Source organism: Bufo bufo, chromosome 1 (genome assembly GCF_905171765.1).
Source record: "Bufo bufo chromosome 1, aBufBuf1.1, whole genome shotgun sequence".
NCBI classification, from domain to species: Eukaryota; Metazoa; Chordata; class Amphibia; order Anura; family Bufonidae; genus Bufo; species Bufo bufo.
The window spans coordinates 625750755-625766109 of NC_053389.1; the positions used below are offsets into that span (position 1 = coordinate 625750755).

Genomic DNA, 15355 nt, shown 5'->3' on the forward strand with positions numbered 1-15355 from the left:
ATTTGAGAGGAGCTTATAACCTAGTTCGTATTAAGGAGGGAGATGAGTGGAAAACTGCTTTTAATACTCCAGAGGGACACTTTGAGTATCTGGTTATGCCATTCGGTCTTTGCAATGCCCCAGCTTTGTTTCAGAATTTCATGAATTATATTTTTAGAGAACTTATTGGCAAAGTTATGATTGTTTATCTCGATGATATTCTTGTCTTTTCACCTGACTGGGATTCTCATGTGTCTCACATCAGACTGGTTCTTAAAATCCTTAGGGAGAACCATTTGTCTGTTAAATTAGAGAAATGTGTATTTGGAGTTCAAGAGATCCCCTATCTTGGCTATATTCTTACTCCTCATTAAAATGGATCCCAGTAAGGTTCAGGCTATCCAAGACTGGGTAAGACCATCCTCCTTAAAGGCACTCCGTTTTTTAGGATTCGCCAATTTTTAACGTAAATTCATAAAGAATTTTTCTGTTATTGCCAAACCCCTCACGGATCTAACTAAAAAAGGTTCGGATCTGGTTAACTGGTCGTTGGAGGTCTGTCGAGCCTTTGATACCCTTAAAAATTGTAAAAAATGTTAAGGCAGATGTTTTAATGCCATCAAACCACGTGATACCCCCCAGGAACCCATCTTACCGACAAACATCTTTGTGGCAGCAGTTTCTGCGGATCTTTCCTCTGAGATTCAACAGGCTCAGCAACTTGCTCCTCCACAAACACCGGCAGATAAGTTGTTTGTTCCTGAATGCTTCTGTGTTCAATTATTGGGTGAATGTCATGACTCCGTGCTCTGTGGTCATCCAGGTATTGCTGCTACTAAGGAATTGCTGCTGAGGTCTTTCTGGTGGCCCACTTTGTCTAAAGATGTTGGTCTTATGTTTTAGCTTGCGATGTTTGTGCCCGGTCTAAGACCCCAAGAACACATCCCGCTGGTGAACTACAACCACTACCCATTCCCTGTAAGCCATGGTCTCACATCTCCATGGATTTTATTTCTGACCTGCCCCTCTCTGAGGGGAAGTCAGTGGTGTGGGTAGTGGTTGACCGTTTTAGCAAGATGGTGCACTTTGTTCCTTTAAGTAAGCTCCCTGGTGCAAAGACCTTAGCATCCTTGTTCATTGAACATGTGGTACGTCGGCATGGTGTCCCTGAGAATATCGTCTCTGATAGAGGCGTTCAGTTTGTGTCTAGCTTTTGGAGGGCTTTTTGTAGAAGATGCAACATCTCTTTGTCCTTTTCGTCTGCTTTCCATCCACAGACCAATGGGCAGACGGAATGGTTAAATCAGGCAGTGGAGCTTTTTCTAAGGTGCTATGTATCGCATAATCAACTCCTATAGGTGAGATACCTCCCGTTGGCAGAATTCGCCATCAACAATCGGGTTAATTCTTCCACAGGGGTGTCTCCTTTTTTTTGTAACAGTGGTTTACATCCTCGCTTTAGTTCTAATCCCTCTGTATCCTCACTCAACTCGCAGGCAGATTCTCTTACCTCTAGACTGTGCCCAGTCTGGGCACAGGTTCAATCGAACCTGGAAAAGGCCCAGGAAACCGAGTGTAAGCATGCCAATAAGAGACATTCCAAGGGGGTAAATTTTGTACTCGGCGATAAGGTGTGGTTGTCGACTAAAAATCTTGCTTTGAAACAATGTTCTAAGAAATTCTCTCCGCGTTTCATTGGACCATACAATATTATTGAGCTTATTAACCCAGTATCTTTTAGACTTAAGCTACCCGACTCCCTCCGTATACATGATGTGTTCCATAAGTCGTTACTTAAGAAATATGTGTCACTAGTGGTTCTGGTTAAAAAACCTCCTCCACATGTGGAGGTTGAGGGTCAGGAGGAATTCATTATTTCTAAAATAATAGATGTCAGAAAGATTAGAAATTCCTTTCAATACCTGGTCCACTGGAAAGGTTTTGGACCTGAGGAGAGGTCCTGGATACCTATGTCTAGGATGCATGCTTCCAGGTTAATTACTAAATTTCACCGGGAACACCCTGAGAAACCTCGTCCACAATGCTTGGGTCCGGTGGCCCCTTCGTAAAAGGGGGGGTACTGTAACGGGGCGCCGAAGGCACACTCGGTCTCCCATCAGCCGCAGACATTCTGCTTGGCTTCGAGAGCGAGGATATGTGTTTGGCCTCGTTCCCAGGGCGGCTTTGCTAGCTGGGAGGCTCCCTGCTCCTAGGTCTGCCTTGAGCGCCGATCTGATCACTCGGTGCTCGACTTGTCTGTCTGTCGGTCATGTGACGCTGGCCACGTCACATGACCCTCACTCCCCACTATAAATACAGGCAGCCTGCTGGCTACAGGTTGCCTGTGATTTTCGTCCTATAGGCTGTGTACTTTATTATTATTAAGCTACCTCTAGAATTGAACCTCGATCCGCCTCTTGACATCTTTTCTGCCTGCTCCCTGTACCTTCGATACATCAATAGGGAGTCGCACTCGCCAGATCTTGCGGTCATTTGGGGATCACATTGTGCTTGATAAAGGCTATGCTATAGCCGAAACATAGCAACTTTTCTGTAAACACGTTTTGCATGTAAGCAGTTCCCAATAAAGGGATTTTCACCGGACATGCTGCCTCCGTTATCGCTCATTGGATTACATGCTCCCTGTACCTTGACGCTTCCTCTCGGACTTTGACCTTGGCTTGTTTACGGATTTGTCTTTGCCTCTTCCCTTGTTCTGACGTGACCTCCTGGACTGACCTCGGCTAGTTGACCCGCCTCGCCTTCCGTTTTTGTTCTACCTCTTGTCCGCTTATTGTAACTTCTTAGTGGCTGTCCTCTTCCCTGCTGTCTCTTTCTCTCTGCTTGCACTTAGTAGGTTAGAATAATAATGGTTAGGACCTAACCTGGGTAAGGTTTATTAACAAATAATTTTACAAATGCCTAGGAAGGCAATAAGACCTATCTTGACCCAGGTGAAATTTAATACTTCACTTTTATTATTATATATATTAAAATCTGAATTACTAGGTGAGTGCTCATTTTATTTACCTTAATTAACTATTTTACAAACCCCAAAAAATACTATGTTTAGAAATACAGTCAGCACTCCACTAGAGAATTGAGATGTTGAACGGCAATGACGGGGCGTGGAGGGGTGCACTACCTCCCACCCTACTACTTGTTGATGTCGCCTGTTCCCCACTGCTTTACACTGCCATACTGACAACAATATTCAGTTGGAAACAGCCCTGCACTAAGTAATACGGCATTGCCCTGTATTACAAGTAATAGAGTGGGAGGTAGTGCACCCCTCCACGCCCCGTCATTGACGTTCAACATCTCAATTCTCTAGTGGAGTGCTGACTGTATTTTTAAACATAGTATTTTTTTGGTTTGTAAAATAGTTAATAAAGGTAAATAAAATGAGCACTCACCTAGTAATTCAGATTTTAATATATATAATAATAATAAAAGTGAAGTATTAAATTTCACCTGGGTCAAGATAGGTCTTATTGCCTTCCTAGGCATTTGTAAAATTATTCACTTAGTAGGTTAGGGACTGTCGCCCAGTTGCGCTCCGTCACCTAGGGCGGGTGGTGCAAGTAGGCAGGGACAGGGAACCGGGTGGCAGCTCAGGGGGTGCACCTCCGCTCTATCTTGATTCCCGTGGCTCTACCCGTGACATCTTTATTATCTTTTACATATTTCTTTTTAAGTTCTTGATAAGTAATTATATCTCCCTCTCTCCATATCTGGCCCAGTTTAAAAATTCCATATTTCCACCAGACTTTTTGTTCTATTGATTTTAATTCCGTTAAATTGGTATTTTCCCATAACAAAGTGTCTGAGTGTCTTCCCTTATGCGACCAAAGTTATTTTACCTTATTCCAAGATTTAATCCACATATCCAATAGGGGTATTTTCTTAACTTGTTTTTGAAACAGAATGCCTGCTTCTATTAGTTGAAAGATGTTACAGTTTTCTAGGCCTTTCTTAACCCCGGGTTACCATCGTCTTGTATCTATATGAGTGACTCCATATTATCATGTTTCTGATCTGTCCAGAAATCGAGTACAGCTTTAGGTCTGGGACTGACAAACCACCCTCTTTCTCATAGATATGCAGTATCTGAGCTCTTATTCTCGTTTTTTTGCCTCGCCATACCAGATCTGTTATTAGAGAGGCTATTATTTTAAAGAATCTTTTAGAAATTATTATTGGTGCATTCCATAACATATAGTAGGTAGGAAGGTAAAATAAAAATTTTCACCAGTGAAATGCGGCCTGCCATCGATATATGAATTTTTTTCCAAACCTCTATTTTCTTGCCTCTTGTATTTTAGGGAGCACATTCAGCTCCAAATAGTCCCTAGGATTAGATGTTATCTGAATACCCGAATATTTGACTAATTCTTGCCTTTCTTTAATTTCAAGTGGCCCCGGTACAAACCCATTCAAGGGATCAATCGGGATACACGTTGATTTGGACCAGTTTATATTCAATCCAGTATATTCACTATATTCTTCAAATACCTGAAAGATCTTCCTCAGTGAGCCATGAGATCCCACAAACAACATAATGTCGTCTTTGTACAATGATATTTTTTCCTCATATGCCGCAAACCTAAATCCTACAATTTCTTTATCTTGTCTAATCATATCCGCTAGGGGTTCCATAGCTATGGCGAATAATAAGGGGGACAAGGGGCAACCGTGGCTAACCCCCCTAGCAATATGTATTTTCTCTGAATACTCACCGTTCAATATTAACCTTGCGGAGATTTCAGTGTATAATAATTTAACCCAAGATACAAAATGGTCTCCAAATCCCATTGTCTTCAATGTAGCAAATAAAAAGGGCCATTCTATCGCATCAAAGGCTTTTGTGGCATCTATAGTTATAATCATACGTTCTCCACTGTTCGAGGGTTCCAACTGGGTACTCATAAAGTATCTGATTATATTATCACTTGTAGTTCTACCTGGCATAAAACCCGACTGATCCTCATGAATGATCCCAGGCGCCACTCTCCCAAGTCTATTTGCAAGAATCCTTTCTAATATTTTATTATCGGTGTTAATTAATGAGATAGGGTGGTATGAATCCGGGATCTCCGGGTCTTTCCCTGGTTTTAATATTAAGGTTATTAAGGCTTCTCTGACAGAATCTGAGAGTTTCCCTATTTCCCTCAAAACTGTAGAACTTGTGAGCAATTGCGATATTAATACTTCTTTATATTGGGCATATATTTCAAATGGGATACCATCTGTTCCTGGGGTCTTATTCTTAGTTATCTTGGACAGTGTTATCTCTACTTCAGCCGAATCTAGAGGGACTTCTAGGCTTTTTCTCTGATCCGTAGTTAGTTTAGTGATAGTAATTTTCCCTAGGAATTGTTGCAATTCCACCAAACTCTTGTTTACCTTACTACTGTATATATCTTCAAAGTGTTCCCTAAGAAGCTCTAATTTTGCCATTTGTTCAACAGTTTTGTAACCGGATTTATCTATCAAGCAATGAATATATTTATTGTATTTGGTCTGAGTTGCCACCAGGGCAGCCAACTTCTTACCAGGTATATGTGCAAAAATATAATTGTCCCTTACATAGTTCTCTTTTTGTTGTTCAGCCATTAACCGTTAATCACTTTCCAATTTGGCTACATTATCTTTCCATTCTTTATAGTTATGTGCTGTAGGATTATCAATATATTTATTTTCAGATTTAAATATGTTAATGTCAGAAGAAAGAGTGGCTTGATCTGTACAAGTCTGGAAAAATTCTCCCTTTGAATTGGGTTCAGCAGCAGTACAGCGTGAATGTTGAAAGGGTAGTGTTATATTGGCATGGAACAGACAAGGCAGTAGATGTGTGTGTGGCTGTTTAGGGGTAGTAGTAGTAGTAGTGGCGACTGTGTAGAAGAACAGGTTGAGAAAATACGGGTAATTAAAGTGGCAGTAGGGGACTAGCAGCAGGGAGTAGCAGCTGCAACAGTGGTGGCAGCAGAAACAGCGGCCATACATTACGAAATATGATGGTAAGCAGGCAGGCAGCAGCAGTGGCAAAATGTCAGCAGTGGCGGCAACAGCGGTCATACAGTACAGAACATAATGGTAGCCAAGTAGACAGCGGCAGTGGCATGATGGCAGCAGCAGTGGCAGCAGTAGTTGTATGGTACAGAACATGATGGTAGGCAGGCAGACAGCAGCGGTAAAATGATATTTGCAGCAGCAGCAGCAGCCATATAGTAAATAACCAGATGGTAGGCAGACAGACAGCAGCAGTGGCATGATAGGGCACTGTCAGCAATGATAGATCTATTAATTGCATTAAGCCAGAGGAGTGTGAAAATATTCTCAGATCCATGCCTTGTTTATTTTGACATTTAGTACACTGGTGGAGGACAACTTTTTCTTTTTGGTTATCACAATGGCCTCTGTCACGCTGATAATTCTTTGTAAGGTGACACTCGAGGCTAGGCAACACAGAACAAAGAGATCATACTGGGCCAGTTTAGGCCACTGTTTCAGTCTGCCTGCCCAGAACAAAGTTTGTGCCAGAGAAAGGCCATAGTCCAGGTAGTAATGAACACTTGAAAACATTGCTCCATCATGTTAATGATATTGAACTGGCTGCTGTGGTGCTTGCTTTTTGTGGTAGTGGATACTGTGGGGGTGGGTGACTTTGAGGGGGGCTAAAAGGGGCCTCAGACACATGGGTGGCAAGCTGTGGCAAGCTCTGTACACAGTGTTTAATGGTAATAAAGTAATTTATTCTCCCTTTCAGCAGGAGAAAACCATTCCCCATTTTTCTTTGATAGGTTTAAAAGCATGGATATCCAATAATCATCAGACTGCTTCATGTGCATGATACGCCTGTCATTACATAAGCAAGCAAGCAAGCAAGCAAGCAAGCATATAACTTGCCATTTTGGCAAGCATGCCAGAAGTCACAGTTCTCATCATCCTCCTGCTCCTCCACCACCTAGCTGCTGGGAGAAGGTGGAAACTTGTTGTACTTGCTGGTGGCCACTTTTGTTTTCCCACAGCAACTGGTGATCTTGCTTCATGTGATACAATAGACCCATGTGCCTATATTTGTTTTTTAACACCCATGGCTTATTTTGATCCTCCAGATCTTGCACACAGCAATGCTTTTGTCTTCCGGCACTGTGAAGACAAAATGCCAGTAAAAATGCTTTTGCTAAAATCACACATGTTTAATAGCATGGACAGATTTAATGCACTGAAAAAAAATGCAATTGCTCAGCGTTTGTAGCAGGATGCTATTGGGGTGCTGCGCTGCCAATAATCAAGTATAGAAATTGAAAAAAAAAAAATCTGGACCATATTTTGCCAGATGTCGTTTGTTTGACTTATGGCCAGGCAAGCATGAGTACAAATTGTATTGTTCCACAAATGTGGAGCTCTTCTGCGCCTTAACTCAAATTTTAACCTTCTAGGCCATCTCTTCCCACGTGCCGTAGGCACGACTTTTGGTCAGGCAGACATGACTAAAAATGTTCTTGTTTTTTTTGCAAATGTTGCATATTTCTGAGCCTTCAACCAATTTTTAATCTTCTGGGCCATGTTTTCCTACATGCCATCAATATGAATTCTCGCCAGGTAGGTGTGAGTAAAAATTGTCCTGTTGGTCTGCAAATAAATGTGGCGCACTTCAGTGCCTTCACCCAAATAAAAAATTTCTGGGTCATATTTTTCCACATACTATATATTGGTCTTCTGGCCAGGCAAACTTGAGTAAAAAATTTATCTTAATCTTCCAAAAATGTGGTGCACTTCTGCGCCTTAATCAAGATTTTAGTCACCACTTTTCAGCTGTCTCTGCTACAACAAGTAGCAGAAGCTACAGCTGCCAGTTCAGTTAGCTAATTGTTACACGATGGAACAGTTTTTTCCACTGCCGTGCCACCTGCCAAAACTTGTCAATAATGAAAAATGTAATTATGCTGCATGATATTCATATTTCTGGCCAGAACTAGCCCAGTATGTTTTCTTTGTTCTCTTTTGCTCAGCCTCCATTGTAATTTGAGAGAGGGGTTCTCAGAGCGGCAGGAATTGCTGTGACACCCAAATGGACAAAGTTGTACTCTGTCAGTGTACAAAACATCACTTCTATCAAAATGAATAAGGCATAGATCCAAGAGAATTTTCACACTCCTATGGCTGAGGCTGATGAATGAATCGATCAACCCTCCATGAATGTGCCCCATCATGCCACTGCCGCTGTTTGCCTGTCTACCATCATGTTCTGTAGCATATGGCTGCTGCAATCATGCCACTGTCAATGTCTGCCTACCACCATGTTCCATACGGTATGACTGCTGTTGAGGCTGCCACCTCCTTTGCACCCATTTTTTGGAAGTTAATACATTTGCGGCCTTTGCTGCATTTGTGACAGTCCAATACAAGCGTTAAATACTGCTGTTATATTCTGGTATTAAAAAAACACCCATTTTGTGCAAAACACTACATTTGCGGCCTTTGCTGCATTTGTGACAGTTCAATACAAGCGTTAGATACTGCTGTTATATTTTGCTTTTAAAAAACACCCATTTTGTGCTAGACACTACATTTGCGGCCTTTGCTGCATTTGTGACAGTCCAATACAAGCGTTAAATACTGCTGTTATATTCTGGTTTTTAAAAAAACACCAATTTTGTGCAAGATACTACATTTGCGGCCTTTGCTGCATTTCTGACAGTCCAATACAAGCTTTAAATACTGCTGTTATATTCTGGTTTAAAAAAACACCCATTTTGTGCAAGATGCTACAATTGCGGCATTTGCTGCATTTCTGACAGTCCAATACAAGCGTTAAATACTGCTGTTATATTTTGGTTTTAAAAAACACCCATTTTGAGCAAGACACTACACTTGCGGCCTTTGCTACATTTATGACAGTCCAATACAAGCGTTAAATACTGCTGCTATATTCTGGTTTAAAAAAAACACCCATTTTGTACAAGATTCGAGTGAGTTGCTTCTGCGGAACAGCACCACTTCACCACCAATGACTGGCCCTCCATGCGAGAACGGTGTGCCTTGTTGCGCTGTTTCGAGTACTCCACCAACATGGCCAGTGCCGATGACGCGTTTCTATCCCACTTCTATGCCTCCTTGAAAAAACGCTTTGGGTGATGATGGAAGAGGGTTTCATGCCAGTCATTCACAAGTGGCTGCAAGGGTGGGTTCCTGCGCCAACATACACCAGGTACACAAATGTCCAGCCAGGGCACAGTTCTGGAGGATGACGAGGTGGAGGATGAGGGGAAACCAGCTCATGGGCATCACTGTTGCGATACAGAGGACACAGACGATACACCTCCCACAGAGGACAGCTTGTAATTGCCTCTGAGCAGCCTGGCACACATGAGCGATTACATGCTGCAGTGTCTCCGCAACGACCGCTGAGTTGGCCACATTCTAACTTGTGCTGATTACTGGGTGGCCACTCTGCTGGATCCCCGTTACAAGGACAACGTACCGTCCTTAATTCCGTCACTGGAGCGTGATCGTAAGATGCGTGAGTACAAGCGCACGCTGTTAGACGTGCTGCTGATGGCATTCCCAACTGACCGCGGGGGCACAGTGGAAGCACAAGGTGAAGGTAGAGGAGGAGGAAGAGGTCGCCAATGCAGCTGGGGCACCGCCAGCACCTCAGAAGGCAGGGTTAGCATGGCCAAAATGTGGAAAAGCTTTGTCAGCACGCCACAACAACCAGCACCCCCAGCTGATATGGAACGTCTTAGCAGGAGGCAGCATTTCAGCAACATGGTGGAGCAGTATGTGTGCACACGCCTACACGTACTGAATGATGGGTCAGCCCCCTTCAACTTCTGGGTCTCCAAATTGGGCACATGGCCTGAGCTTGCCCTTTACGCCTTGCAGGTGCTGGCCTGCCCTGTAGCCAGTGTATTGTCTGAACGTGTGTTTAGCAAGGCAGGGGGTTTTATCACAGACAAGCGCAGCCGCCTGTCCCCAGCCAATGTGGACAAGCTCACGTTATTCATTAAAATGAACCAGGCATGGATCCCACAGGACTTGTCCATACGTTGTGCAGAATAGACATGTATATAACGGCCTAACCCAGCCATTGTTATACTCCAGCGCAGTTTCTTATTGTTGTATTTTTTCTATTTCCCAATGTTTTGGGGTGTACCCTAATTTTAAAAAATAAAATAAATAAATTTAAACCAAAAACCAGCGCTGGCTACCTCCTCCACCGCCGCTTCCACCTACACCGCTACGTCCTCCGCCTCCTCAACCTCCTACTCCATATGGACCTCCAACTCCTAGATCAAGATTATTATTTTTTATTTTTACATATTTTATGTTATTTTAAGTCATTTCACTTATTTGTCTGATACATTATTGGGTGACTTATCCCAAATAAAATTTTGGCTGTGATATACCCCTGCTCTACATTGTGGACAGGGAAATACTTTTCACTAATTCATCTGTTACATTGTCAGGTGAAATTCACCAATTTTTGGCTGTGATATACCCCTGCTCTACATAGTGGACTGTGAAATTCATTTCACTAATTCGTCTGTTACATTGTCAGGTGAAATTCACCAATTTTTGGCTATGATATACTCCTGCTCTACATAGTGGACAGGGAAATTGTCGGAATATTTATGCTGTCTCCGAATGACAGTCTATATTATTTATGTGAATAAATTAGAATCTGTAATGAGGGAGACTCTAATCTATTATCATAAATACCAAGCTAAAACAAGCTTGTGATCTGCGTTGAATTGAAGACAAATCCCAGTTACAGACAAAATATATATGTAATTTATTAATACAATTTTTAGTGCAAAATAATATATATAATAAAATTGGTGACAATTGAAATTCAATCAATGATATGCAAAATAGTAAGAAAGTCAAAAATAATTGAGAGTATATATACACAATTATGCCTTATTATAATGTGTCACGGATGGTGTACAGGAAACAAGACAATACAATATGAACAATGACTCACTGGATCCACAACTAAGGAACAAAAGGGAGACCCCTGCAAGAGACCTGCCGCTCTCCCTTATTGCTCAGCCTATGCGACCACCCCAAAGGTGGATGGGCGCATATCCACGTACCTCGACTATCTTACACCTGATGACCCTACAATAGTGAGGGGACACGACCACCGGCTCCCTACACAGACACGGAGGGAGTCAGGGTCACCTGGATCCAGAAAACAGAAAATCATAAATACATAAACAGAACTTATCTTGCAGACGACTGGGGACTGGGGACTGAGAACTAGGAACAGCATGCACACACACTCCAGGAAGTTGTATAAGCCGCACACTACTGCATTCTGGGGAGGAACTTAAAGGGCAGCAATCAGTCCAACTGCATGACAGCTGAGATAGACTAAGGAGATGAGGAACTTAACCAAAACAAAGAAACTCAAGGAGGAGGATCTGGAAAGCTCCTGTCAGAGCTTCTCAACTGTCTGATTGTGACAGTACCCCTCCCTCTACGAGTGGACTCCGGACACTCAGGGCCCACCTTCTCAGGATGGGACCTATGGAAAGCCCTGATGAGACGAGTGGCCTTAATGTCCGTCACTGGGACCCACATCCTCTCCTCAGGACCATAACCCTCCCAATAAACGAGGTACTGGAGGGAACCGCAGACAAGACGAGAATCCACAATCCTAGAGACCTGAAATTCAAGATTTCCATCAACCATAATCGGAGGAGGAGGCAAAGGCGAGGGTACAATAGGTTGAACATAAGGTTTCAATAAGGACTTATGAAAAACATTATGGATCTTCCAAGTCTGAGGAAGATCAAGATGGTAGGCAACAGGATTGATGACAGACAGGATCTTGTAAGGCCCAATAAACCTAGGACCCAACTTCCAGGAGGGAACCTTTAATTTGATATTCTTGGTAGACAACCACACCAGATCACCAACATTCAGGTCCGGAGCAGGCACACGTCTCTTATCTGCCACACGCTTATATCTCTCACTCATGCTCTTTAGATTATCCTGAATCTTTTGCCAAATAGATGACAAAGACGAGGAGAATCTGTCCTCATCAGGTAAACCAGAAGACCCCTCTCCCGAGAAAGTCCCAAACTGCGGATGAAACCCATATGCACCAAAAAATGGTGACTTATCAGAGGACTCCTGACGACGGTTATTTAAAGCAAACTCAGCAAGGGACAAAAAAGAACACCAATCCTCCTGATTCTCCGCCACAAAACAGCGCAGATATGTCTCCAGATTCTGATTGACGCGCTCCGTCTGGCCATTCGACTGCGGATGGAAAGCAGAAGAGAATGACAACCGAACCCCCAAGCGAGAACAGAAAGCCTTCCAGAATCTGGAAACAAACTGCGTGCCCCTATCAGAGACTATGTCTGAAGGAATCCCATGCAATTTGACAATGTGGTCAATAAATGCCTGCGCCAGCGTCTTAGCATTGGGCAAACCAGGAAAAGGGATGAAATGCACCATTTTGCTAAAACGGTCCACCACCACCAGAATCACAGTCTTCCCCGAGGAACGAGGCAAGTCCGTTATGAAGTCCATGGACAGATGTGTCCAAGGACGGGAAGGAATGGGTAAGGGAAGGAGAGGACCTGATGGCCGTGAATGAGGGACTTTGGCACGAGTGCAAGTCTCGCAAGCTGCCACAAAACCCTCAACCGACTTACGAAGCGCAGGCCACCAGAATCTCCGAGCGATGAGATCCAGTGTGGCTCTTGCCCCCGGGTGCCCAGCAAGGACCGTATCGTGGTGTTCCTTAAAAATCTTGTGTCTCAAAGCGAGAGGCACAAACAACCTCCCAGGAGGACAAAGATCAGGAGCCTCTGACTGGGCTGCCTGCACCTCTGCCTCCAATTCAGGAAAAAGAGCAGAGACCACCACACCTTCAGCCAAAATGGGACCCGGGTCTTCAAAATTCCCACCTCCCGGAAAACAACGTGACAGGGCATCTGCCTTCACATTCTTAACCCCAGGGCGGAACGTGACAACAAAATTAAACCTTGAAAAGAACAAAGACCATCTGGCCTGTCTCGGGTTCAGACGCTTGGCTGACTCCAAGTAGGCCAGATTTTTATGGTCAGTAAACACAGTAATAGGGTGTCTGGCTCCCTCTAGCCAATGGCGCCATTCTTCAAAAGCCAACTTGATGGCCAACAATTCCCTATCTCCCACATCATAATTTCTCTCTGCGGAGGAGAGTTTCTTTGAGAAAAAGGCACACGGTTGCCATTTGGCAGGAGAGGAACCCTGAGACAAGACCGCACCCACCCCTACCTCAGAAGCATCAACCTCAACTATGAAGGGTAACGAAATATCAGGTTGTACCAAGATGGGAGCGGAAGCAAAACTCTCCTTGATATTAGAAAAGGCCTTATGCGCCTCTACCGACCAGGAAGAAAAATCTACCCCCTTTCTGGTCATATCAGTGAGTGGTTTAACAACAGAGGAATAATTCAAAATAAATTTCCTGTAATAATTGGCAAAGCCCAAAAAACGCATCAGCGCCTTCTGATTCTCAGGAAGCTCCCACTCAAGCACAGCGCGGACCTTCTCGGGGTCCATGCGAAAACCAGAAGCGGAGACAAGAAACCCCAGAAATTGAATTTCTGGAACCGCAAACACACATTTTTTCAGTTTCACGTATAATTTATTCTCCCGCAGAATGAGCAAGACCTGACGTAAATGTTCCTTATGAGTCTTGAAATCAGGAGAAAAAATCAAAATGTCATCCAAATACACTAATACAAATTTTCCCATTAAATGATAAAAAATGCTGTTCACGAAATGCTGAAAAACGGCTGGGGCATTCATCAAACCAAAAGGCATAACCAAATTCTCAAAATGGCCCTCAGGGGTATTGAAAGCCGTCTTCCATTCGTCTCCTTCTCTGACCCTGACCAGGTTGTATGCCCCTCTTAGGTCTAATTTGGAAAAGACTTTAGCCCCAACAACCTGGTTAAACAGGTCCGGGATCAGAGGAAGGGGATAAGGGTCACGAATAGTGATACTGTTCAGCTCCCTGAAATCCAGACAAGGTCTTAAAGAACCATCTTTTTTCCTAACAAAGAAACTCAAGGAGGAGGATCTGGAAAGCTCCTGTCAGAGCTTCTCAACTGTCTGATTGTGACATAATGATACCCCTCAATTATATTTTAAATCAATTTGATACTTGATTTCTCTCAGCCGACAAATGTCTGATTAAACCCAAATCTGGTTTATCTTTTATCTATACAGATATATATCTATAATCAACCATACCGGTCTAGAACTGAATTAAATTCCTTGGAGATGATACCGTGTTTTCACCAGTATATTTTCAATCTCCCTGGATTGGATTGTTTTAGGATGATGCTGCAGGTACACCCCAATCTTATTCCAAAACAGATACTATACACAAGGTATGGTTAATTGAATATATATAGATATATATTATATTATATTAATTAATTATCCTATAAAAGATAGGTAAGGTTTTACTATACCAAAATGTCAGCTAGCATAAATCAGTTTCAATGGTTCTAAAATGGCTGCCTCCAATGACTGAAAAGGTGGTCAGGGCTGGATCTGATGGATTAAGATTTTTCTTCAAGATGATCTGATGATGGTTTGCTTCCTGATCTGATCTAAAGATGAAGGTTCTCTGGTAATGGTCTTCTCCCTTTTGATGGTTTTCTGATGATGAGTCCTTTTCTGTCAGCCCATACCATCTTTTTATCCTATCTTAGAAACGCTTGGTCAAGTGTTATCATTAACTAGTGACCTCATTTTATAACTAATAGGACCTCCCCAAGGCATAATATACCCTAAACCTTAATGTTACCCTAACACTAGATGGCACTAGTACTTCATACAAAAGTCGAGGCACTTATCTCTCTCTTCTATATATTCTCTTATTCATTTACTTGAGATAAACTTTAACTAATGTTTTAGACAAAACCTTGAGGATATCTTAAATAGACAATTACTTTTGTATTTAGTCAAACATCTAGTTCATCCCTTAATCTTCTGACCAGACCGAATTAAATCAAGATACACATTACCATACTCAGGTCATTGTTCTGGGGAAAAGACAGGGTTTGTTTATGATCACCTGTGTCCACATTTCTCCATTCAAGAAATCCTTAAGGAAAGAGATCATTAACTTGTGCTAGGTCCAGTCATGTATTTTGGAATGACATTGGAATAGTTACTATAATTCTAACTTTAAAATTGAATATATCTATAAGGACCACACTCTTATATATAAAGCAAACATATTTAAATTGATGATATAAAAATCAAAATCCACTCATTCATTGTCTAATATAAAAACCCCAAAGAAAATTAGAGTCTCTTTCTATTCACTGAGAATCATCAAACC

General features: G+C 42.6%; 1 protein-coding gene across 1 annotated transcript in view; it reads left to right on the plus strand.

Moving 5' to 3' along the window:
• LOC120986261 (olfactory receptor 5F1-like) overlaps window positions 1–15355 on the plus strand; it is a 36259-nt gene that overhangs the window by 7928 nt on the left and 12976 nt on the right. The window contains exon 2 of the mRNA XM_040414744.1: window positions 506–538. Coding sequence (XP_040270678.1) covers window positions 506–538 — 33 coding nt within the window. The remainder of the gene's footprint in view (window positions 1–505; window positions 539–15355) is intronic.